A 26,293-nucleotide genomic window follows, 5' to 3' on the forward strand; every position below is an offset into this window, starting at 1 on the left:
CACATATCCAATATGGTTTTGCCTTGATTACCATGTATTTTTGAGGAATGAGTTAGTAGGGAAATGACTGTGACTAAGCGTAACTAGTGAAATGATTGTTCCACTGAAATGAATTGAAACTGGATATAAATTGAAATTGTATTCAAAGAAAACTGCACTTTTGATGTCTGAAGGTTGATGGTCGATGGTTGAAGGTTTACCTCTTGATGTAATGTTGATGTGTTGCTCTTCTGACTGACTGTGGGAAATGCAAGAGGCTCCGACTGCACCTATGTACATAGTGATCTGCAGCTACAAACTATTGTTGAACAAGAACAATAAGCAAATCATGTATTTATCTTATGCATTGCCTTTCATATATTATATAGCCAGTTTGATAGCTGTCACTACATCCCTCCATTTGTTTATCCGTCCGTCCCTGCTTGCAAAAACATTCTCCACCTAATCTCAAGTGCTGCAGCCTACACACACACACACACACACACACACACACACATACACACCGTATGTCTGTATTTAAAGCCTAGTGAATAAGGGAAGTGGACGAGATTTCTCTTATCTCCTCGGTTCAGTGGTGGCGGCGGGAGAGAGATAAGACACACACACACACACATTCAGTCGCACATACCCAAACGCCCAGTGTGTGCGCATGTGTTTGAGTGTGTTTGAGCACGCGACACTGATATATAGCATTCAAGCACTGCGTGTAGGTGTGTGTGTGTGTGTGTGTGTCCATCAGCCCTATCACAGAGAGCAGGTTGACGGCCGTAGCTTTTTTTGCGACACGTTTATAGCGCAGCCTGTTGGTGAGGCAGATAAAATACTTCGGGACTGGTCATCAGTTGAACAACAGCAACCTTTAATGCCGCAGACAAACAGCAGTAATTGGTGTGTGTTGCACCGATTCCTCTTTCCTGCCTGTGATCCGGTCCTGGAAATGTTATCTTTACTTGCCAGACCACACACACCGCTAAATACAGTAAGAGGGAGACTAAATAGCATTTCGCTAGTTGTTGGGTCATTTTTCTGGAGTGTGTAAGCCTCTAACAGCAAGTTAGTGAACATCTAAGGCTGTTAAATATCAGGAACATCAGATTACAAACTAAACCAAAAGCACTCATATATGCAGTAAGGACTCACTGCAAAAAATACCCATCTTAACAAGTCATTTGCTCTGTTATCGAGTCTTAAAATCATATTTCAATGATTTTTTTGAATCATTTTCTTCATATTAGTGGAGTGATTCTCCTTATTCTGCAGTGTTCAATGATTCTTAACTTCTTGAAACAGGTGAAATTGCACTGGAAATCAGTGGTGTAGTCTAGTTTATTGTAGTGGGTATACTGTGATGATTCCCTCCCAGCCTCGTACACACGTCCCGGAGCGACACCCCATAAGCACCACCACACTCACAAACGCATATCTCCTTTAGTATGCTACAATAGAATAGAATAGTGATTCTCAGGGGCGTTGTTAGAATTTCAGAACATCCGGGGCTCAGCCCAGAGGAAGTCACAGAACCGTAGTAGGGGGGTCCGGGGGCATCCCCCCCCCAGGAGAATTTTTTTTAAATTTAAACAGCAAAATGCATCAATCTGGTGTAATTTGACATGAACATGGGTGTAAATGAAGCAGCATAGTAAACAGTTTGAGCAGCAGTCTGTACAGGCCAACAGTGATACAGTATATTGTAGTCTGTCTGTCTCTTTCCTCAGGCCTGCCTCCTGAATTCTTCTCTTGACACTTGTCTCCTCCCCTCATCTCTCTTTGTCTCTGTCTCCTCCTCTCTCTTGTTCATTTCAGGTTTTGCAAAAAATGAACAGAGACACAGTTATCAATTAATATATAAAACTTTAAATATATATGATATACTATAGGCTATGTGCTCATCTGTCTCTTTACTGTAAAAAAAAAGATCCAATCCAATCGTAATCCAGTGAGTTATATTTAATCAAAAGTTATATTTCTATATATTTCACTACCTATATCACTATATTACTACAACCTAATAGTGAGCTACTTTGGTTTGTTTGTTACGTATGGAAACTTAACTTTAAGCATAACTCATTTTAAGAAGTAAATTATTTAACCTGTGATGTCCTTCTGTTAGGAAGCTGATATTTTCAATGCCACATCAAAGATCACCATGAAAAGCCTAATCCATTCTGAATGGCTGGAGGATGGCTGGAGGCACAAATTAAAAATTACATTTTTAAACATTTTCTCACGTTTAAGGGAAACAATGTCTCAAGTTGAAAATAATATAGATGTTTCATGTGAAGAGAATTAGTTTTTGCATTTAATGTTCAGCAGCCCACATACCGGTAAGTAGACCTGAATGGGAGGATTCAGTAACTAACTGACTAACCAGCTGACTGGAGAGAAATAGTAACATTTTGTTTACAGTGATCCAATATAGCTAGCTTGTAGGCATCTAACCATGAAGCTATCAACCAAGTGTCAGTCCAAGCTAACACTCCATTGTCCATCTGGTTGCTGTCTTTCCAGATATGGATAATCAATCACTTGATTAAACTAACCTACAACACATCTTACCTTTCTTCCTCTTTTGAAAACGTGAAGAAGATCCATAACCTGTCTTGTCTTTTCCTGACATTGTTTTTCCTGGCTGTAGCCTACCTTGCCTTGTCTGACCTAGACTAGGACCGACCGATTAAAATCATCCATAACGTAGCCTATTCCTTTAGTTTGACTCAAACTACACGATGACAGATTGGCAGAGCCCCCTACCAAACAGACACACATAGCAAGCAGCGACAGGTGAGTTCGATTTGTGTCCCGGCATGTACCTCGATGCACCTAAAGCCGGGCTTTAAAGCTGGCTCATGTAAAATAACCGGCCCGCTCTGACTACTAACTCGAATTTACCCCGCACTCTGTGCGGGCAGATGTCTGTAGACAGCGCACACAATGGAGCGTGGATGGTGAGAGGCGACAGAAACACAGACAGAGCGTACAGGGTGAATTTTATGAATGGAAGCGTGAATGGAGGAGATGCCTTCCCCTGCAAAACTTATTTTATTGCAGTTATACTCTACCCGGTATGGTAGCGAAAGTTCTGTCACAAAACTATATTGTTACGTATCCTTGCGCATTTTTAAGTGGGTATATGGAAATCCTGGAGCTTTCTTAGTGGGTATATGGCGTATACCTGCGTATCATGTAGACTACACCACTGCTGGAAATATCCCACCAACAGAATTTGTACTTTAAAAAATAAGAATAATGGTACTGGGTTAGTTTGTTTTCGAAGGCTTGGTCCATATATTGTTGTTATGTCTGCTTTCCCTCTGTCACGGTGTGTTGGTCTATGTCAAGTCATGCGTCCGAGTGATAATGGCCATGTCTGGAGGTGCAGTATCTGTGTCCTACTGGCTGTGGAAAATGAATTTCCTCCTTGAGGGCAAACAAAGCTCTAATGTAATCTAATCTAATCTTAATGGACAATTTATGTCTTCACTCTGCTCTGCACTTCATTCACCAGAATGGCATCAGCGTTGTTGGGAACACTGGGAGAAATATCTTCAGTGACTGTAAACCATTCCAAATTGTTGATATTCAATCCATTTCCTCTCTTCCTTTCCTCCATTCTTTCCATCTATTTGTCTTCATCTTCCTCTCTCTATCTCTGCGGGGTGGATGGGGGGAGGGGGGGGGGGAGGTGTAGGCTGTTTCAGGAAGTGTGTGTCTTCTCTGAGAGTGGGTGGGTCCAGCTCTTCCTGTTTACAATATGGTCCTGTGTTCTTGTCCACACAGTGGGACTGCAGTTCCCTGCCCTTGTGCTGCGTTCAGGTCACGTGGGAATAACAACAAGATGATCGACTTTACGGTTAAAAGCGCCGACTTGGGAGTGTTCGTGTTTTTTAACCCGACTGAAGTAGTCAACAACAACAATTCTGTAAAATTGTTATTGATGTTTTCTCTGTAAATGACATCATGGTAGAGGCGAGTTGAAATCCTGGTTGATTTCCGTAATTGCCAGTTCCCAATTCCCAATTCCCAGTGCATTATCAGTAGAGTGTTTTCTACACATCAGTCATCGATTACAGCAAACAGGTGCACGATTAGACATACGTTTAGTTGACAGAACATTCATGACATAGGAAACCAGCTGTTATCTGTAAAAGGGTATTATGTATTTTAAAATAGCATTCTGGTGTCACAGTGTTGGTTTCACTTCTTTAAAACACACACACACACCAGGGGCGGAAATTACGGGGGGGACAGGGGGGTCCGGACCCCCCCTTCCTGGGACTAACAGAGAGTTGTCCCCCTCAATATATCATTGTAAACATAACTATATAATTTTAAATAATATAATAATATGCATTGAAAGCACTTGTGCTAATTATAGACGCAAAACAATGCGTTTTTAAGTTTCGAAAGATTGCGTCCCCCCCTCATATGCCTCACAGTGGTTTGGTCCACTGCCTACCTGCCTCCCCGAACCCCCACACACACACATTAGCCCTCGGTACGAGTGTGTGTGGAGGATCTCTGGAAGTGTGTCAGTGGTGGCTGACCTCCAGTAAGAAGCTACTTTGCAAAGGTTAACTTAAAACAAAGGATGTGTCAGACATTTTTCTTTACTTCTACCACTCAATAGAATAAAACACATTCACAATTGTAACCAGACTACATTTTGTTGGCTCCATTACCTCGCGGTTGAATCTTGTGCGTCAACGTGTTGGTACGGAGCTGCCGCGTCTCCTAATGCATGTATGTGTATGGAGGCAGGAGGTCTGTCCACAATTAAAATCCTCACAACTCACTGAATTTTCGACCGATTTTCAAGCGGTTTGGTTTGTTACAAATGCCAGACATGTATTTATGATACAGGATACTTGGTTAAATTAGTAATATCTCTATAATATAATATTTAAGATTAACTTACCCTACGTAATTAGGTTCTAAGTATATTATTTTTTTCTTACTGCATGTAAAATGGCTGCCACTATGTTATTTTGTTCATAATTTTGGAAATAAATGAAGACTTAATTAATAAAAAAGACATAATTACAACAAACATTATGTTAAAATATAAGTAAGTTTCTAGCAGGCTTCATAGCGTTCTGGACTTTTACACATTGACAGCAAAACATTAGAGATCTGCTTTTTCGGGAAAACTAAATCTAATTAGGCATATATTAGCTTTAGTTCAGTTAATGGGTGTTGCATCTCACCTACTACTGTAAATAACCTGCATGCTGTGTGTGTGTGTGTGTGTGTGTGTGTGCCTATTTGTCAGCCAGTCAGTTAAAATGGCAGAGAAAAGAAAAACAGACATCCTTTTTCAGTGCACCGAAACGCCAAGTAAAAAGACCCCAGTAATATCAAAGGCAATTTGATAAAATCTTCATAAGAAAGGAATGAAGTGCTTATGGAAATGTTTCATAATGGACCTCTATATACATTTAATACAACAGTACTTTTGGCGGCACCTTTGGTGTCCCCTTCAGGAATTGCTCTTGAGAAATTTTTCTGTTTATTGTCCCCCCCAACAGTGAAATGAAATATCCGCCCTTGACACACACACACACACACACTCACACACACACACACAGACACACACTATACTTGTGAGGACCTTCATCGACTACATTCATTCCCTAAAACTAATTCTAATCTTAACCCTAAACCGAAGTTCTTATCCTAAAATAACCTCTTGAAAAAGACTGGCAAAATGTCCTCACTTCTTTCTATCCTTGTGAGGACATAGAAATAGAAGAACACACACACACAAACACGCACGCACGCACGCACACACACACACACACACACACACACACACACACACACACACACACAGGTGAAGAGAAGAATAGGAGAAATGGGGCTTGACTGCTCGTCTAAATATATCCTCTGGACTATTGACTACAGAAGTAACATGGTGTGTGTGTGTGTGTGTGTGTGTGTGTGTGTGTGTGTGCATGCATAAATGTGCTTGCTCATACATGTTTGATGCTGCGTGGCTGCGTCTGCTTGTGTGTGATCTCCGAAAGGCTCCCTGTGCTTTCTAAGGAAAGTGGTTGTGGACGGTGGGAGTGGAACCCGACAGAAACAAAGCTCTCTCCATTCCTCTCTCCCAACCACAAATGTTTCCCTTCCAACTATAAATACACCCCCCGAAACCCGCCGCGTCCTGAAACACGAAACGCCGCTAAAAGTGATTAGCGCGCTCCAGAATAGCCCGCACGGTCTCCGGTTACGTCCGAACGGTAAAGGCCCGGGGCAATCCGCGGGAGTTTTATTTTATAAGCGGGGCTTTTATTTTGTAAAGAGGCCGTTTTATTTGATTAAACGCAGACAGGCTTTCATGTAAAAAGCCCCCGAATCCGGACGAAAGCTAAGACGGAATCGATAAGAGAGCAATCGTCGGCTTAGAGGCCGCCCAGGTTGCGGTGTAGGTAGACAGATGGAGGGATGGAGGGGAAAGAGGTGAGAAAACCGATAAAGCAACTTATAGCTGCATTACTGATAAAATGGAGGAGATGGCATTGGGTGAGGAGGCCCATTGCCTCTGAATGGACACTGATCAGTGCTGATCAAAGTAATAATATGTGACGTTTTCATATAAATAAATGTCTGTTTTACTACTCTCTAAACACAATACTGATTCAGCCTATACCCAGGATAGGTTGCTGATTACTGTCACTTCTTGTTAGCATGTGTGTGTGTGTGTGTGTGTGTGTGTGTGAGAGAGAGTGTATAAACAGTGAGTTTTTCATGATGAGTTAATTCCCTATAGCACCCCATACTTATTTGTACCCATACTGTTTCTTCAGTTTTGCCTCTTTTCCTGCTATTGACAGCTGTCATTGACACATTTCATGATCCTGAGACCAAACCAAAGTATTGAAGTAATAATCCATGACTTTTTAAAGTTTTCTCATGCTTGTGTTTTCAACATTATTGTTTAAATGAACTTCAGTAGTAGCGCAATAACCCTACAAGGATGAAACTTTCAGTTGTAATATTTGTATTTCTTTATATTTGCCTCTGCAATGGTCACTTCATCACACAAGTTATGAACACAGAATTGACTTTAAAGCTCATCAAAGTCATAATTGGCGACATTTTCATATAAATAAATGTCCGTTTTGCTTCTCTCTATTAGTGATTGATATAACACAAGAGTGATTTAACATGAAAGCTTTTCCATTTGCTGCTCTAAATGCCCAGTGTCTGGTAGGTCTTTCCTGGGAAAAAATACTCAGACACACAGAAAGTGTGTGTGTGTGTGTGTGTGTGTGTGTAGTCAGCGAAGAGAGACAGTGGCCGCTTTCAATCTGAAATGCTCCAAATATATTTTCTGAATTGGATTATGCGACCTGTACTTCCCAGCATTCACAATAAAACAACACCAAGCCAAGATATGTGTGTGTGTGTGTGTGTGTGTGTGTGTGTGTGTGTGGCTCTATTCCATACACAACTAACAGGAAATGTGTTTGGTGAAGCAGAAGGAGCAGGCAGGTGGGGACAGAGAGAGAGAGAGAGGATTGTGGGAGAGAAGTGGAGGAAGAGTGAAGCTGTGTGGGCGACGGAGTTGGCAAGCAGTGTGTGATAAACCATCGATGCTATCTAGTATGAACCTCCTCCTCCCCCTCCTCCTCCTCTCTCCTCTTCTGGGAGAGTGAGTAATAGGATTAAACCAACATGTCAATGTATTGGGCCAATATTGTCCCTTTATTAAATATCAGATCTGGTCCAGTCAGTGTGATTCACCTCTGATATGATGGATATGATGCAGTTTGATTGATTACATATTTATTGTAGAATTGATCAATACTACACTGGTTGTCTATGGGAAGACCTTAACCTGAAGTGATTCTAATGAGACATTTTGGTCAGGTTCTACACAAGTATCAAGAACATGTTTGATCTAAATGCTGTTACAGAAGAAACAGAAGAAAGAAAGAAAGAACAAAAGAAAGAAAAGTGCAGTCTTGTATCCCAGTTATCTGCAGCCTGCATGTTGTAACAGGACAGAGAATCTACAGCTTAGGGGGAAAAGACGGATTTATGCATGTTTCATATGTAATTTCATAGTTTCATCGTATGTCTTCCTTTCCTTTCCTTTCCTTTCCTTCCCTTCTCTTTCCTTTCCTTTCCTCTCATCTCCTCTCCCATAGATAATTGGAGGATACAGAGTATAAATAGCCTTCCACCTCAGACGCGGTAACCTGAGAGCAGGAGAAACACAGTGACTTAACCAACCGCTTTGTGCGTGTGTGTGTGTGTGTGTGTGTGTGTGTGTGTGTGTATGTGTTTGAGTGAGAGAGAGAGAGATAGAGAGAGAGACATAGACAGAGAGAGAGGGGCTGGAAACTGGGCCATGCTGCCCTGACACCCAATCCCATTCACCCGCCATAGATTACTGTCACCTCTTGTTAGCGTGTGTGAGTGTGTGTGTGTGTGTGTGTGTGTAGACAGCGACTATTTCATGATAAATTAAATCCCTGGCATCACATACGTATCCTTACCACTGTTTCTTGTGTCTTCAGTTTTACTTCTGTCACTGTGATTGACAGCTGTCATTGGACACACCTAGAAAATGTTTGGTAGCTGTTTCCTGGGAAAAATCCTCTGGTGCACAGGAAGTGATGCGCTTTATGTTTCCGGTTTGTTTGGAATAAACAGAAGAAGAACTAAAGAGTAGAATAGGATAGAAAAGAGAGATGGAGAAACAGACAGAGGAGAGAACTAGAGAGTGAGAGAGGATTAGGTGTGCTTAGAGTCCAGCTGTCTCGCCCAGGCCTTCCCTTCACTCTGGTCACCACAGTTCAAGTGGACCAGGTGCTTAAAGATGGCCGCCGCCCGCAATCACATAAACACCGTCAACACAGTGTTCAATACTTCCTGACTGAATGTTGTCAGGCATCAAACACCATGTCAGGCGGTAAGCAGAGATTTGGCTGCTTACTGCTGCTGAACATCAAAGTTTACAACCAGGTTGTAAAAACTGAATTGCTGAAGGTAAAAACGACTTGTTCAGACAAGATGTTGTGAGCTCGTCCCACACTGCTAAAAACGTCCATGTCAACAAGTCACTTAGTCTCATATTCAGTCTTTACATTTATTTTTTCTTAAAGATTCTGCATGTAGCATTTTTGCATCCATAAACTAAAGTTTCTGGCAATTGCAGATGGTGGAAGGAGTGAAAGGTTGATGGATTAATCACTTTCAACATGTTTATCCTCTTCAGTAAAGACAAAGAGAAAACCTTTGACCAGAGAAGCAAAAGGAAGCAACAAGGTTTATGGGAAATGTAGTCTTAATGTGGAGAAACACTAGCACTAACAATACCACTGGTGTGAGATAGAGGCGACCAGTCGTCTCCACCATGCTCTCATTTGTTTACAGTAATTCTATCAAGGCATCACAATTAATTTGACAATGATATATTGATGTTCAAAAATGCTACACACACTTGAAACAAGGCAGAATAAGGCAGATTGAAAGATTGTATCGAGAAAATGACGCTTGGTTCATGAAAAATCTACAACCAAGAAATCTATGTGGGTTTTAGTCTTCTACCCTGTAGACATGAAAGAGAGATGAATGAGAGGAAAACAGAGAGAACAAGAGAGAGAGGGAGAGATAGAGGAGTATCGACAGTGGGAGTTTTCATTCACCAAGCACTCAGGTGTCTTATCAGTGAGTGTGTGTGTGTGTGTGTGTGTGTGTGTGTCTGTGTGTATGTCTGTGTGTATGTCTGTGTGTATTCTGCATTCCAGTCTGAGTCACATGCAGGCCCGTGTATCCGTGGCAACAAAAGCTCTCCTTCACAGTGGAGAAGTTACTCACACACTCTAGCCCACTCTAAACGTCTGGGAATCTGTGTGTGTGTGTGTGTGTGTGTATGACACAGTGGGCTGTTATTGGTTTATGGCTAGTTTATTAGTTTATTAGTTGACTGTATTGACAAGGTGTGTATGACTGAAGATGAGTGTATTGATAAGGTGTGTGTGTGAGTGTAATTACGGATTTTAATTGACTGTTATTTTTATCTATTTTCATTTATTTTGATTGTAGTACTTTTGTATTATTTATATTACTTTTCATTGTATTGAATATATTTGTTTTATTTCAATTTATTTCTTTACTGAAAGGCTTCAAAATATAGGATTTTTTTTACAATGAAATCTTGCCAAATTTTGGAGTCAAATGAGAAGGAATGCAAGGAAAATTAAAAATTAAGTAATATTTTGAGCAGTTTATGGACATTTTTGTATTAAGAAAAGCAATTCAGCATGGTTTATGATTTAACAGGGGGAATCAAACCCATAACCCAACTGTATATCACCTACAAATCAGATTTTACACTGAAAATTGACATGCACGCACACACACATACACATATAGGCCTACACACTCCAACACACACACACTCACCTTGTTTCTACCCTTGCAGTGTGTTGGTGAGGAGAACTGGGTGGACAACAGGACGATTTACATCGGACACAAGGAGCCTCCTCCTGGAGCCGAGGCCTACATACCCCAGAGATACCCCGACAACAGAATAGTCTCCTCCAAGGTCAGTCAAAATACACACACACACACACACTCAAAGAACCAAATACACTAATATGTCAGAACCTCAAAACTGGGTTACAGAGTTCACTACAGCACTCAGAAGCCTGAATTAGATTTATTTTGCCCAATAAAGAGGAAATAAAAAGAAATAAAGAGGAAATACCAAAATAGTTCTAATTCAGTTTGTCCCCTAAACCATGAAAATATTGCACATAATCATGTGTCACAATACTTTCAGAGTGCATCAGCCCTAAATCACATTTATTTTTATGAGTTGTAAACATAGTTATATGGCTTCTATATAGTGAATAGCATTAATCCTGTATTAACTGCAAAATTTTTTGAACGAAGTCCTGCATCCATCCTGGATTTGGCACATGTATTAAAGTCAATTTTCACTAAAAAATCTCAGCATTTTTCATCATTTTTGTTTCCTGTGTTGGTTTTTGTATGGTATGCAGTGCTTTTCTTTACATCCATGCACATGCAAAACAATGTTTTTTATTTTCCTATTGGTAACAGCGCAGCCCTGTCTGTCCCTGACTTTAAACCTGACCATGACTCTCACTATCTGACTCATGTGTTGCCGTCTCATATTTCCAGTACACCTTTTGGAACTTCATCCCTAAGAATCTGTTTGAGCAGTTCAGGAGAGTTGCCAACTTCTACTTCCTCATCATATTCCTAGTTCAGGTAAGAAGCCTTTTTCTCTTTATGCAAAAAAGAGGTAAAGGCTGTAGTGATTTTTTCATTCATATATTTCTATGAATGTTTGTTGTAATTGGCAGTTGCATCCTGTTTGGTACGACAGCATTAGAGGCCATATATCACTAATAATGATAATGCTGTCTCATTATGTCTTGACAATGTTTTCCTGCCGTTTATCCCTGTCTCTATATCTCTCTACTGCAATTTTCTCTCTCTGTCTCTCTCTCTCTCTCTCTCTCTCCCTCTCTCTCTCCCTCTCTCTGTCTCTCTCTTCAGTTGATCATTGACACTCCCACCAGTCCTATCACCAGTGGACTGCCTCTCTTCTTCGTCATCACAGTCACCGCCATTAAACAGGTGAAATCGAAACGTTCAGATGATAATTCAGTTCAATTCGATCCAATTAATTTCAATTCAATTCAGTATGCTCCATCACCTCCCTTGTTTTACATTTATGACTTTCTCTTGCATCCCTCTCTCTCTCTCTCTCTCCCTCTCTCTCTCTCTCTCTCTCAGGGCTATGAGGACTGGCTGAGACACAAAGCAGACAACGCTGTCAACCAGTGTCCGGTCCACGTGGTGCAGCATGGGAAGGTGGTCCGCAAACAGAGCCGCAAGCTCAGGGTGCGTGTGTGTGTGTGTGTGTGACGACATAAATCATAAATCTCACTCCATACAGATTGAATAGAGCTTTGGCATATGTGTTTGTTGGCTCATGCTTAGAGATTTTCCTGCTACTAAGCCGTGTGTGTGTGTGTGTCCATCTAAGCAATTTAGCTCTCAGCAACTTTCAGAGAGCTAGAGAGTAGAGTCAGTAAGTAGAGTCATGTAAGAGATCATGTAAGAGATCAAATATAAGTGACTGGAGTGTTGGATGAACTGGGGATATTTTGCCATTAAAAGGAGGTAAAGCAGAACGTTAGCGTGTTCGACAAATCTGGTGGAAGTAGCATTAGCCCCAAAGACACTATATCTAGGGGCGAGTGCTGCATTGTTTGTGGTTCACATTTCAATGTTTGGTTTGCTGTGAAACGTGAACTCAAATGTATCACTCACTCACTGTGAGTGTGTGTGTGTGTGTTCAATGTGAAAAAGCTGGTCAGGAACAGCAAAAGACTATTTTTAACCATGAAATTGTTCTGCAGGTTATTCCCATATGACTTGAATGCAGCACTGGTATAAACAGACAACACAATATTCCAGATTTTGAAAGTATGAAGAATGATACTCTGTATGAAGTTTACTCAGGCTCCCATGTGTTTTAGCAATAACAATAAGATGCTGAGTGTGCGTTTCATTACAGTGAAACTCCACACCATGTGATCCCTGAGATATGAGATGGTTTGATCTAGATTTGTGAAAATGAACTCTACTAAAGCCAGACACAACAGAGCATGGAACAGCATCTACAAAGGAACACGACAGCAACTTTTGACGATGCTTTTCTTTTTCTCCTGCCTTTACTCACTCTTCTTCCATCCCTCCATCCCTTCATCTCTCTCACTCTCTCTCTCTCTCTCTCTCTCTCTCTCTCTCTGTCTCTCTCAGGTCGGAGATGTTGTCTTGGTGAAAGAAAACGAGACGTTTCCCTGCGATCTCATCCTGCTTTCCTCGTCCCGAGACGACGGGACATGCTTCGTTACTACAGCCAGTCTGGACGGAGAGAGCAGCCACAAGGTGTGTGTGTGTGTGTGTGTGTGTGTGTGTGTGTGTGTGTGTGTGTGTGTGTGTGTGACACTTAGATTGGTGAACGGCATTTTCTAGATTGGTGGATGGAAATGCCTACTGTATATGGGTGGAACGTATTGGAGCTGAAATGCCTGTTTTGAAACATCAGCTAACTCTCTAACTCTCTCTCTATCCCTCTCTCTTTTCCTTGTTCCTTCCCCTGTCTCTATTTGTCCCTTTTTGAATCCCTCCATCCATCCCTCCCTCCCCCTCTCTCTACATCCTGTGTCTCTCAATCATCATCTCACCACCTTTCCTTCCCTCCTCCTTTCCTCATCCATCCCTCTTCTCCATTCCTCCCTCCTCCTCTCCCTATTCATACTGCTCTCTTCTGATAATTCCTTGTGACTCCCTCTTCGTCTCCACCCTCCCTCCCTGCATCAATCTGTTCTCTCCTCCCTTCCTCTGCAGACATACTATGCAGTTCAGGAGACCAAGGCCTATAACACAGAGGAGGAGGTGGACTCCATCCACTCCACTATAGAATGTGAACAACCACAGCCTGACCTGTACAAGTCAGTACAACACACACACACATTTGAAATACACTCACTTGCCAAAGAAAAGTCTGAAACGTCTCACATCCCACTTCTCTCCTCTTTCTCCCTGTCCAACAGATTTGTGGGTCGCATCAACATCTACATGGACAACGATCCGGTGGCCAGGTAACTAGTCTAGGGAACCACTAATGTATTACAGTAATATTATCACTTTTCCCAATAACAAACAGTATAATGACTTGCCATTTCAATTTCAGTAACATCAACCTAACCCTAACCCAATTGAAATTGAAGTTTCCAAAAACTAAATCCCACCCCAATCCACCAATTGGTTTTCATCGTGTCATTGTAGTCATTTGTAGTCATTTTCTCATGCTGAACTCGTTTAATTGAGGAATGGTAGAAAAGTTGACTGTCTGGGTGGAAGTATTCCTATTACTTTGATATTATTCAGTCAAATGTTGACAAGAGCATTGGACTTCAATGCTGTTTAGTCTCCCTGCAATTGAGTTTTTGGACTTTTGAAGGTAATGTTTAGAAGATGTCGCTAATTCAGGGGGTGTAAACCAAAAGCAATATAACAATTGTAACAAATTACTTCTCCCAGGCAGTAATAAGTAAAGTAATAATATTATTTTTGAAATGAATAATGAGGTAAGAATACAGCAAGAATGAAATAGCAGTGTAACTGAGCTGTTGTCTGCTTGCAGGCCGTTAGGATCGGAGAACCTGCTGCTCCGAGGAGCCACACTCAAGAACACTGAGTACATCTATGGTAATGTTATACTGAATATGCTTGCAATAAATACTGCAATCATGCTGCATTCACTTCACATGGGAAAGATGGTAGATACAAAGATCTTGCTAGAAAATACCATGCACCCCAGCTTCTTGGAAACCTTGGGAACTAAGTTGGACCCTAAGTTCTCAGACTTCCTGAATTCTAACATCACCAACAAGGAAATACCTGTAGTAGTGTGGGCAATGATATAATAATTCCAAATGAAACAGAAAAAAATCACGCTCTCTTCCTCCTTGTAGCGGTGGCCATCTACACAGGCATGGAAACCAAGATGGCGCTCAACTACCAGTCCAAGACTCAGAAACGCTCTGCTGTAGAAAAGTAAGCGCTCTCTCTCTCTCTCTCTCCCTCTCTCTCTCTCTCTCTCTCTCATTATATGTTGGCCTTATTTCCGCAGGAGAATCAGTTAGCATTGATTGACATCCAAGTGCTTCACTGAGTTTGTTGGTATCCAATTTTTCCATTAAGGCCGGCTCAGATAATTAAAGAACTCATCATAAGCTCACCCACTGACAGCAGACGCCGCCCGACCACCATAAATGGAGAGGCAGTGGAGCAGGTCGAGGCTTTCAAGTACCTTGGCATCGCGCTGGACTGCAGCCTCACTTTCAGCCTACACATTACAGACATCCATAAACGCTGTCAGCACAGACATCCCTCCATCCATCTGTTCATCTTTTCATTTCCCCCTCCATCCATTGACTGACGTTCCTTGTGTGTTCCTGCCTGTCTTGACTCACTGCAGTGGCTGAATGGCCTCCTTTCCATCTGGCATTAACATGTGTCTTGTATCTGGATGGTTTCTAAATAGGATTTGTCTGCATTACATTTACACTTGGTTAAATTATGTCAAAGACACATTGAACTTGTATTTCAATGTGTCTTTCTCTTGTCAAAACGCAGATTGCTGCACACGTCAGAGTACAGTACCTCAGTAACAAATATTTCAGCTTGATTTGACTTGTGATTGTGGCACCCCCCTTGGGCCAATCAGTACAATTTAGAAAATATTGGTACTGAGTGGTGAGATGATCAGCGGTGTCTGAGATATGGACGAGCAAAAACGAATAGTCCATAGTGAATCCGCTGAATGTTCTGCTGAACTTACATCGCCCTGTGTGTGTTGCTCTGTGTCGCCCCCTGCAGGTCGATGAACGCCTACCTGGTGGTGTACCTGTGCATTCTCATCAGCAAGGCCTTCATCAACACCGTGCTGAAGTATGTCTGGCAGGCCGACCCCAACAGAGACGAGCCCTGGTACAACCAGAGGACCGAGTCCGAGAGACAGAGGCACATAGTGAGTCCATTGTCATTATTATTGCATCCCTTCATTCCAGAGAAAAGGGAATTTGTAGGGGAAATTGTATTTTTATGTGAAGAGATCCCAAATAGGTGCAACTTGACCCCATTTGATAAGATTTTTCCCCAAGGAATCCCAACTGAGAGGATTTTTGCTGTTGGACATGACTTGGTACAGAACTGGGCAACACTTTATAATGTAGATGGGGATTCCTATATCATTCTCTCACTGTTCTAACTTGAAATTATAGTAAAATTAAACTATTCTCAAGCATTCTCTAGGACTCCTGGTTGGTCCCTTGACCCCACATTGGGAATCACTGGTATATTCAAGCCGAATCCTTTAGAGTGTTAGTCTTATGTATCAAGTGTGAAAGTACACAGTCTCTACTGTCTTTAACTATGAATGGACATGACATTCGAACCTACAGTCTACAGTCAGATTTCTCAACCCTGAGTTTTCTTAACGTCCCAATTCTCTTCCCTGCTTCTGCTCATATTTCCAACCCCCAAATTCCTCTCTTGTTTTCTTCATCCCCTTCTTTACCTCCTCCTCCTCCTCCTCCTCCTCAGGTGATCAGGGCGTTCACAGATTTCCTGGCCTTCATGGTCCTGTTCAACTACATCATCCCCGTTTCCATGTACGTCACTGTGGAGATGCAGAAGTTCCTGGGCTCCTACTTCATCATGTGGGACGACGAGATGTTCGACGAGGAGCTGGGAGAGAGGGCCGTGGTCAACACGTCCGACCTGAATGAGGAGCTGGGACAGGTGTGTACACACACACACACACTCTCTCTCTCACACACACACACACACACATACACATGCACAAATACTAACCTTCACCCCCCTCTCCTTCTAGGTGGAGTATGTGTTTACAGACAAGACAGGGACTCTGACGGAGAACAACATGGAGTTCATAGAGTGCTGCGTGGACGGACACGTCTACGTACCTGATGTCATCTGTAACGGACAGGTAATGTCCTGATGGATGGATGGATGGATGGATGAAGGGGTGGATGGGTTGATGGAGGGATGGAAGGCTGGGTCATAGGGATACACTGATCAATGATGACTGTTTGGATAAAACCTAGGATTTATTTCCAGCAGTGTCATACAGCCATAAGAACAATCTGTTAAACACAGTGCCTGATTGAAATGTTACTGTTTATACTTGTTGTGCACTTGTACATGTACTTGTACCATTGTAAGTAGAAAGTCTGGCATCATTTCAACCACTGATCAGATCGGTGATCGGCCGATCACACTGTTAAAAAATCGATAATTGGAATCAGACCCAAAAAACTGATGGTGCATCCCTAGTGGGTGGAGAGACAGACAAATAGATAGAATTTGCATGTTCTGTACATATTCGTAAATTGAATATATTTAATAAGATCAAATTTGTTATTTTTCACATTTATCTGTATAGTTTCATTTATTTTCACAATTCGAATAGTCTCACCTTTTCATATACTTTCATATATTACATATTTATCATGTTTTCCATTCTTTGCCTCACTTTGTTCTACTGCTGTCTTTTGCATATAAGCTGTAAATCTATATATTTTTATTCATTCATATATTCTTACTCATCATGTTATGTTATGTGTTTTAATGGCCAGGTGATGCCCGGTGCAGCCGGTATGGACATGATCGACACATCGCCTGGTCCCGGTGCGAGGGTGAGTACAGCCTCAGTGTGTGTGTGTGTGTGTGTGTGTGTGTGTGTGTGTGTGTGCTTAACACGGTGTTTGGCTGTCCGCAGGAGAGCGAGGAGCTGTTTTTCCGGGCGCTGTGTCTGTGCCACACGGTGCAGGTGAAGGAGGAGGAGACGGTGGACGGCATCAAGCACGGCATCCACCAGGGCAAAGCCACCTCCTTCTACATCTCCTCCTCCCCCGACGAGGTGGCGCTGGTGGAGGGCATGAAGAGGTGGAGTGCACACACATACACACACACACACACACACATATATACGTCCATGTTACATGAGATGCAGATTTCAGGATGTACACACATGTTCTCTCTCTGTCTCTTTTCTCTCTCCCTCTCTTTGTCTCTCTCTCTCTCTACCTCTCTCTACCACCCACTCACTTTCTCACTCACTCATTCACACACACATACATAGATATATATACATACATACAGTACATACAATTACAGGCACATATATATGCATATTTACACAGTAATACACAGATATACATACATACACGCACAGTTTTGCACAAATACACACGCAGGCATACAGGGACACACACACACACACACACAGTATATACACACATATACGTATATGCGTGTGTATATACACATAGTCATGTACAAATACACACACACTAGCTCACCCATTCAACAACATAGTCACTCCCTTGCTGCATTACAAACTTTTACTGTATCAGCGTTTACTATTTTCCTCATTGAAGCTCAGTAATTCAGGTTCCAGTCCAGGTTGCTGTTCCCCCACCCCCCCTTTATTTCCACTAATGGTACGTTCCTCTCTGCCTCAGGCTTGGTTTCACCTATCTGAGACTCAAGGACAGTCACATGGAGATCCTAAATAGGGAGGATGAGATTGAGAGGTGAGTGTGTCCCCTTAAAAACCTAAACCTAAATCTATTGTTTGTTTTTTTTTTACCCCAGGCAACAGTCCGTTTTGGACAAAATTATTTGATATTTATCAGCTATGGAAGCTTTTATCAGCTGTGTATATATATTTATATATGTATTGTATTGCTTGAAAATGTGAAAAAAATGAAAACTGCAATTAGAACTTGCATTTATTATTCTCACTACTACTACTGCTGCTAATAATAATAATGATAGTAATAATAACAATAATAATATTTATACACACCCATACAAATTTGTAAAATTTAAATTAAGATTAAGAAACAAATTAAGATTTGTAAAATGTGTAAGGAGGAAATAGAAATGTAATAAAAATAATTTGTGCAATATTTCTTGTCATTGTGATCTGGAGTGATCATGACATTTTCTAAATAATTTATTACACTATAGTAATATACAGTATAAATATTATATATTATAATATATTACAATTTCTGTACCAAATATAATTTTGTACATCATTTATGTACTTTATTTTGTACACAATGTATCTGGAGTAACAAGTTTCTTATGAAGACCAATAAACTCCTCCCAATAGATTTTCCAGTCATTAAAACTTGTCTGTCACATATTGGAAATTATATTCTTTTTCTTATTGGCTGAAAATGGATGCATTTATGGGAGACATGTTTACTGTAGGATAGATATATGTATGTTAGTTTGTTTGTTTACATGTTTGTGTGTTGTGTTTTATCAGGTTTGAGCTGCTGGAGGTTTTGACGTTCGACTCAGTCAGACGGAGGATGAGCGTCATTGTCAGGGCCAACACTGGTAATACACACTACAGTGTGTGTGTGTGTGAGAGAGAGAGAGTGAGAGAGAGAGGGGTGAGAGAGTATATGTGCATGTATCCCCTCTCACACACCTTCTATCTGCTTTCCTCTGCTGTGTGTGTGTGTGTGTGTGTGTGTGTGTGTGTGTGCGTGTGTGTGCGTGTCCAGGTGAGCTCTATCTGTTCTGTAAGGGCGCAGACTCCTCCATCTTCCCCAGGGTTGTCTCAGGCAAGGTGGATCAGGTCAAAGCTCGAGTGGAGCACAACGCAGTGGTAAGAGCACACACACACATACACACACACACACACACACACACACACACACACAGTGTGTTGTCAGGGCCAGGTGACTCGTTCAAGTTCTTGCCAGTAACATTTTTCCCATGATTCTTCTTGTGGGAGGTTTCCATGGTTACTACGGGAAGTCGGTCAGTGGACCATGGCCCACTTCCATCAAGCAGTACTCATGTTGCTCCACAGCAGAGACTAGTATGGTTTCCCGTTGGCAATTAATAGCATGGCAGTCTTTCATATCTTTACATATCATGTCATTTCTTATATATATATAAAAAATATGCGTCATAGACACACAACCTTTGATTGAAAGCAACAAGTTCACATCTCTTCTGTGGGGGTTGTTGAAAGACATTGTGGGAAATGTAGGAAATCACTAACTGAAGTAAAGGTAGACGAGGCAAGTTGAGGGAAAGTGGGTTCACCAAAAAAGTAAATTACAACACTTCATCACAAAATAACTCCTGGAATGCATTGAACATTACAGATTGGTGATATCTAACAGTGTAAGAGGATCTGAGGGTGGATTTCCCCTTTAATGTTCTTCTTTAGGAAATAGTGTGACGGTTAAAATGATTTGAATTGAACATGTAGTGGAATCCACACTAATAAATAAGTGTTGCAGCTGTAAGTGAAACCAGGCAACTAGCTTACTGTTCAGCGGAAACAGTTGTGGGCGTTGTGATTGGGAAGTTCAAATGGAAAGGGCAAGTGCTGCCCACACATCACACATAGAGATTCAGAGCGCAATAGCTTGATTTTGCTGTTCGTTTTCGATGATTGTAACTCCAGGGTCAAGGTGCAAGCGGAAAAAGAAAGAAGGCTACAGGAGAACGTAGAAGAGCGATCAGCATTTCAGTTTTTATCTGTCATCTTTGACCTTGTGTGTAGATCCCAATGAGGGAATCTGCCAAGAAACGTCTCCATCCTCTCCTCTCTACCTCTGGTGCTTTCTCTTTTTCTTTCTTTATCTCTTTTTTCTTCCCTCCCTCCATTCCAATAAGTTCTTCCCAGCAAGCTTGAATGGGTTTTGAAGGCCGGTACTGATACCGATATTTTTCGGATTGAAGCTGTCGATACACAATATTTTGTGCCAAAAGAATTGTATTCTTGTCAGGGTGGAAAAGCCTCGGAAGCGACATTTAGACCATCATGAGACTAAACACTAAAACATTAAAAAACAGGATAGTACTGATAATAATTAAACATACTAATGCGTTCAAAATGTTGCATAATTCTCTACATTCCTCCAGGAGGGTCTGAGGACGCTGTGTGTCGCCTATCGGCCGCTGAGCCCGGATCAGTACCAGGAGGTATGCCACCTGCTGAGCGGGGCCAAGCTGGCATTACAGGACCGGGACAAGAGGCTGGCCGAGGCCTACGACCTGATAGAGAAAGACCTCATACTGCTGGGAGCCACTGCTGTGGAGGACAGGTAGGCCTCCTCTAAACCCAGCCACAAACACGTTCATGAACATGCATATTTTGTGTAAGTATTTCCTCTGGAAGATGCAAGCTTTTAATACGATGCACATTTTGCGCATCCTGCACATAAGCTGTTTTGTTTTCTTCATATTCGCACTATGAATTTTTCTCTCTCTGTCTCTCTCTCTCTCTCCCTGTGTTTCCCCTGTCCTCTCCCGCCCCAGGCTCCAGGAGAAAGCGGCGGACACCATCGAGTCCCTCCACAAGGCCGGCATGAAGGTGTGGGTGCTGACGGGCGACAAGATGGAGACGGCGGCGGCCACCTGCTACGCCAGCAAGCTGTTCCGCCGTAGCACCCAGATCCTGGAGCTGACCACCAAGCGCACCGAGGAGCAGAGCCTTCACGACGTCCTGTTCGAGCTGAGCAGGACCGTCCTGCGGCAGCACGGGGGCATGACCCGGGACACCTTCTCTGGGTGGGCTGTGTGTGTGTTAAATCCAGTAGTGGGTAGAGACACACTGCAGTTACAGATAGGGGATTGGCAGTTCTTCATACTGTATGTGTTTTTCCAGTCTATCAGGTGACTGTACTGACTACGGTCTAATCATCGACGGAGCCACCCTCTCTGCGGTGCTGAAGCCCGGCCAGGAGGACTCAAACTCAGGGAACTACAAGGAGATCTTCCTGGAGATCTGCCGCAACTGCAGCGCCGTGCTCTGCTGCCGGATGGCGCCGCTCCAGAAAGCACAGGTATGGAGGACGCCGGTTCCAATCCCCCCAGAGCATCTCTCTCTCTCTTTCTTTCTTTTCCCCAAACTAACATGTCAGTTTCATTCGCGACCGTCTTCCCTAGATTGTGAAGCTGATCAAAGCGTCCAAGGAGCACCCAATAACGCTGGCCATCGGAGACGGAGCCAACGATGTCAGCATGATCCTGGAGGCCCACGTCGGCATCGGTTGGTCTTCTAGTACTTAGGCAATCCCATCATGCACTATGGCTAACATGCTACACCCCTGTGAACTGACCTCTTGTTAACCCCTCCCACTAAATCAGAGGGTCCTTTGAACCCTTGAAGAACCCTTCTTTTTTCTGCATGTACATGTAAATTTATTCACTCACTACTCAAGTCATTTCATACACCAGGATATTAGAAAGCTCTCTCTGCCTCCCCAGGCATTATGGGTAAGGAGGGCCGTCAGGCGGCGAGGAACAGCGACTACGCCATCCCAAAGTTCAAACACCTCAAGAAGATGCTGCTGGTCCACGGACACTACTACTACATCCGCATCTCCGAGCTCGTACAGTACTTCTTCTACAAGGTAGTCCATGTCCATGCCAGTTATTTGTTTGTGACCAGTGTTGTTATAGTTTGGGATTTTTCCTTAGTTTTTATTTTTAGAAAGTCTTCAATGTTTATTTCAGCCTAGTTTTTATTTTTCTACCCCCTCTTTCTTCTCTCAGTTTAATTATTGTATCTTCTCTTCGCAGAATGTCTGCTTCATCTTCCCCCAGTTCCTCTACCAGTTTTTCTGTGGCTTCTCACAACAGGTAGGTATACACACACACACACAACCATGTACACATAATAAATAATCATACGGAATATAATAAGGAATGATTGTAACTCTGCTCTCTCCCCCCACTTTCTTCCTCCTCATTCCCTCCCTGTCTTTCTCTTTCTTCCTCCCCCCCTCCTCAGCCACTGTATGACACAGCCTACTTGACTCTGTACAACATCAGCTTCACCTCCCTGCCCATTCTGCTCTATAGCCTCATAGAGCAGCACATCAACATGGACATCCTGAAGAAGGACCCTTCACTCTACAGGTTGGTGTCAGTCGCTAGTAACGCATGTATACAAAACCTGCACCTTCTGTATATGTGTTATCTACATCTGTCATTTGAATATACTATATGATGAGGTGAGTTTCTGTATGCCCATACACATTTACTATATGGCCTTCTGTACATGTGGTAATGCAAAGACCAGACACACTTTGCACATCCTGTATACATGCTGTCATTTCACATCCTTTTTTCATATTCTCATATTTTCTCATTTGTTATGTAGTGCATATATGTTGATGTTTTTTAGAAGTTTCATTTATTTTCATACTGCCTATATTTCTTTTTTTTTTATATGTTCATGTTGTACATATTTTTCATTTTTTAGAGATAAAACAAAAAAAAGAAAGATATGCACAATATGAAAATACATGAAAAATGTTAGAATATATGTTGTATGAAAGTAAATGAAAATATAGAGATATATGCAATACAGAGCAATTGAGAAAATATGAAAAAAATGACAATTTATAGCATATATACTGAATGTGCTAAATCACGACCTCACTAGCTCTCTAGATACTAGATCATCTATTACTGCATCTTTCATATCAGGTCTCTCTTATCCTATCACATATGAATCAGGGTATCTGTGTGTCCTTAAAAAGTCTGAAAAAGTCTTAGTCTTAAAATATTTGCTAAATTTAAGGCCTTAAAAAGTATTAAAGTGTCTTAAATCCAGTCCTGCTTTACTAAACACAGTTGTCCTTTTTCTTATTCTGCCCATTTATACTTTAAGAACTTTCATTAGCCATGTTCAATCAGAAATAGACTGCTTTTGCCAGCTTTGCTTCTTCATTTGGTTTTTAAATTGGTGTTAAATTCAATTCCAGGTAGCATTAAAAAGGTCTCAAAAAGTCTTAAATTTGGCTTTCTGAAACCTGCAGATACCCTGTGAATGTAACCTTCCAGAACAGATGAAACGACATTGGTTTGAGTCTGGAACTGAAAAAGTTAACAGCCCAGCTTGGCGTTTAGCCTCCGGGAACAGAGCAGCATTGTACACGTCTCTCTCCATCCAGATAATGATGCCAGAGAGCGATACCAGACTGAATAAAGATACCACAGAGATCATCTCATTGAGCTCTGTTGGCAGCCACACCAGCTTTCTTTCTTTCTTTCATAATATTCATCTGTTCATCTCTGGGAAAGCATTCAGTCACGACACAAAAGTGACCAAGAGAGAGAAATTCTCCAGGTGGTTCACTAAATCTAATCTGCTCTTGGTAAACAGCAGCATCACAGAATGAGCCTCTGCCTGTTTCCCACTGTAATGCTGAGCTGAGCCGAACTGTACTGTACTGCGCTGGGACAGATCTGTCTTCACATGGTTTCTTCCAGAACAGATCCCAGAGCAGCAGTGTTACGTTTTAGTTTATTTCAGGCTCCTTGAGCAAAAGAAACAAACCGGCCCCAAATGGCAGTGAGAGGTAACTGTGTGAATTTGAAGGACTTCATTACCCAGAAATCCTGTAAGGTGACAGTGTCAGTACACTTTTGCTGGTATTAAGATAAATCCACTGGGATTGTTTGTGTGCAGAGCAACAATACAGAAAGGCAAATTCAAGTGGGCACATTACTGCAGTGTCCCACAGTTCTCAGAAACAAGATATGACCCCTAATAAACTGTAAGGACACGCATTATCTAACAATTTTACATTTATGCAAAGGAAAAGGTTTAGTCAATAGATTAAAACCAAGAATCTGAAGGCAGAAAACCCCCAACTTTGGCCTGATTTGGGTCAGTTTGGTTCATTTTGGTTCTGCAGTGTGACAATCCGCTGTGTGACTCAGAACTCAAACATTCCCAAACTCAACTCAAGAAGTCAGAAGATGCCATAAAGACACCAAGCATTTCTTCTGCTCAGACTGAGGTTGTTTGTCTTGTGAGTTTTCAGTCAATACAAATCTTTGCTTTGTCAGATAAGCTTCATGGCATTTTTGTTAAATTAGATTGTGGCAAGCGAAGGGAGACAGGAGAAGCAGGATGCTGTTTCCAGGATCCTTCTCCTTTGGTCTGATCGCTGTTGAAATCAGTATTTACCGATGTTTTGTTAGAACTTTTCTGTTCCTTCAGGAATTTGTGTGTTTTTGGAAGTGTTGTATGACCGGTGTTTATCTGGGGAAAAGTGTCTCAGTTACATGAACGAGCTGGATCCGAGAGGATGGATGTGCTATCATGTTACCTGCTCCTGTTCCTCTACATGGATAAACACAGTCACTGTAACTAACTGACCTAAGCTAATGGACCATTTACCTTCATTGCATCCATTTAAAAGGCAAAATTCTCCCCACTCCTTTTTCCCTTGTTGACACTCGAAAGGCCAAGCCACAGTCACTTGACACTTGGCATATCTCAGTTTCCAAAATGTCCCTCCGTGTCTTTTCATAGACTCAGAAAAGTGTGTGATTTAGTAGATTTTCTAAATCACACAAGAAAACCGTAGTTCTGATTAGATTTACCCTCTTCAACTGAAGGCATGTTAGCCTTCTCTTCAACCCCCAAAATCCATTGTGAGTGTTAAGTTGCTCTTTCTTCCCTTTAGACTCAAGATCGAGGCCCGATGCAGCAACTTCTTTCTTCTTACTTTATATACCACAGAAAAACACACTTAAAGAGAAAATGATCCGTTACAACTGACCTCCTTTGGTTTCAAAGGATGGAATATACCAGAAGAAAGAAAGAAGAAAAACACACTTAGAAGTTATCACATTGCATGTATGGTCATCTACTCAGGTACAATGTGAGTGGTGTCCATCTTTAGCAATTTGCATAATAACAAAGTACACAAATTCATACATTCTTTTGTTGAATCCGATCAAAATGTCTCATTAGAATCAATTCAGGTTAAGGTCTTCCCATAGACAACCAGTGTAGTATTGATCAATTCTACAATAAATATGTAATCAATCAAACTGTTATATCCATCATATCAGAGGTGGACCACACTGACTCGGCCTGATATATCCCAACCTTAATATTTACCATCATCCTGTGTTTCTTTCCACAGGGACATTGCTAAGAACTGCTTGTTGCGATGGCCCATATTCATATACTGGACCTTCCTGGGTGTGTATGACGCCATCGTGATGTTCTTTGGTGCTTACTTCCTGTTCGACAACACAACCTTCACCAGCAACGGACAGGTAACACCCATGCGTCTGTGGCAGCTAATAGTCAGGTCCTTGTCCTTTGTTTTTTGAGTTTCACATTGAAACCCATGGATTTTGGACATTTATGTTTTTCTAAATCGTACATACTTGCCATTTGATTTTCTGTGAAAATTTCTCAATGTGTTTATATGTATCCCTATTCAAATAAAACATAAGGGACACTAACAGTACCACATTCTCAACAGGCAGATTTCTGTCATGATGCAGCTCTCGCCAAACCTCATCTATTTTTTGCTGTTTCTCATTTGTCTTGTGTTCAGTCTCTTTGGGATGTTTGGGCTTAACTAGCAGACATAAACCAGAGATATTTTTCTTTGTTGTGTAAAAGCTTATTGACTGCCTCTTCTTAGTAACCAATGTGTACGTCTATTTACTTTTAACCAAAATGTAAAACACCAGATACAGGAATTTAGTTGATTTAATGGTGGATTTGCTTTTAGGTAATAGGTAGCATTTTACAAAGTTAAGACCGCAGATACAGTTTTAACGAAGGATTTAGCAGGACTAATTACTGCAATCCAGAATTTGTTTGGCTGTATCTTTGATATAG

General features: G+C 41.7%; 1 protein-coding gene across 3 annotated transcripts in view; it reads left to right on the plus strand.

Annotated features, from left to right (window-relative positions):
* The window catches only part of atp11a (ATPase phospholipid transporting 11A), a 57,163-nt gene that overhangs the window by 22,279 nt on the left and 8,591 nt on the right, over window positions 1–26,293 (plus strand). For all 3 annotated transcript variants that reach the window (XM_071908937.2, XM_071908938.2, XM_071908939.2), the window contains exons 2-26: window positions 10,436–10,558; window positions 11,161–11,250; window positions 11,542–11,622; window positions 11,782–11,889; window positions 12,814–12,942; window positions 13,405–13,508; window positions 13,611–13,658; window positions 14,204–14,268; window positions 14,535–14,616; window positions 15,442–15,592; window positions 16,168–16,365; window positions 16,460–16,573; window positions 17,223–17,282; window positions 17,366–17,532; window positions 18,111–18,182; window positions 18,929–19,002; window positions 19,173–19,276; window positions 20,551–20,732; window positions 20,947–21,198; window positions 21,296–21,473; window positions 21,577–21,679; window positions 21,898–22,043; window positions 22,213–22,272; window positions 22,424–22,551; window positions 25,581–25,716. In XM_071908937.2, the coding sequence (XP_071765038.2) occupies window positions 10,436–10,558; window positions 11,161–11,250; window positions 11,542–11,622; window positions 11,782–11,889; window positions 12,814–12,942; window positions 13,405–13,508; window positions 13,611–13,658; window positions 14,204–14,268; window positions 14,535–14,616; window positions 15,442–15,592; window positions 16,168–16,365; window positions 16,460–16,573; window positions 17,223–17,282; window positions 17,366–17,532; window positions 18,111–18,182; window positions 18,929–19,002; window positions 19,173–19,276; window positions 20,551–20,732; window positions 20,947–21,198; window positions 21,296–21,473; window positions 21,577–21,679; window positions 21,898–22,043; window positions 22,213–22,272; window positions 22,424–22,551; window positions 25,581–25,716 (2,955 nt within the window). The remainder of the gene's footprint in view (window positions 1–10,435; window positions 10,559–11,160; window positions 11,251–11,541; window positions 11,623–11,781; window positions 11,890–12,813; window positions 12,943–13,404; window positions 13,509–13,610; window positions 13,659–14,203; window positions 14,269–14,534; window positions 14,617–15,441; window positions 15,593–16,167; window positions 16,366–16,459; window positions 16,574–17,222; window positions 17,283–17,365; window positions 17,533–18,110; window positions 18,183–18,928; window positions 19,003–19,172; window positions 19,277–20,550; window positions 20,733–20,946; window positions 21,199–21,295; window positions 21,474–21,576; window positions 21,680–21,897; window positions 22,044–22,212; window positions 22,273–22,423; window positions 22,552–25,580; window positions 25,717–26,293) is intronic.

This window comes from Centroberyx gerrardi, chromosome 21, assembly GCF_048128805.1.
Source record: "Centroberyx gerrardi isolate f3 chromosome 21, fCenGer3.hap1.cur.20231027, whole genome shotgun sequence".
In the NCBI taxonomy this organism is placed as follows: Eukaryota; Metazoa; Chordata; class Actinopteri; order Beryciformes; family Berycidae; genus Centroberyx; species Centroberyx gerrardi.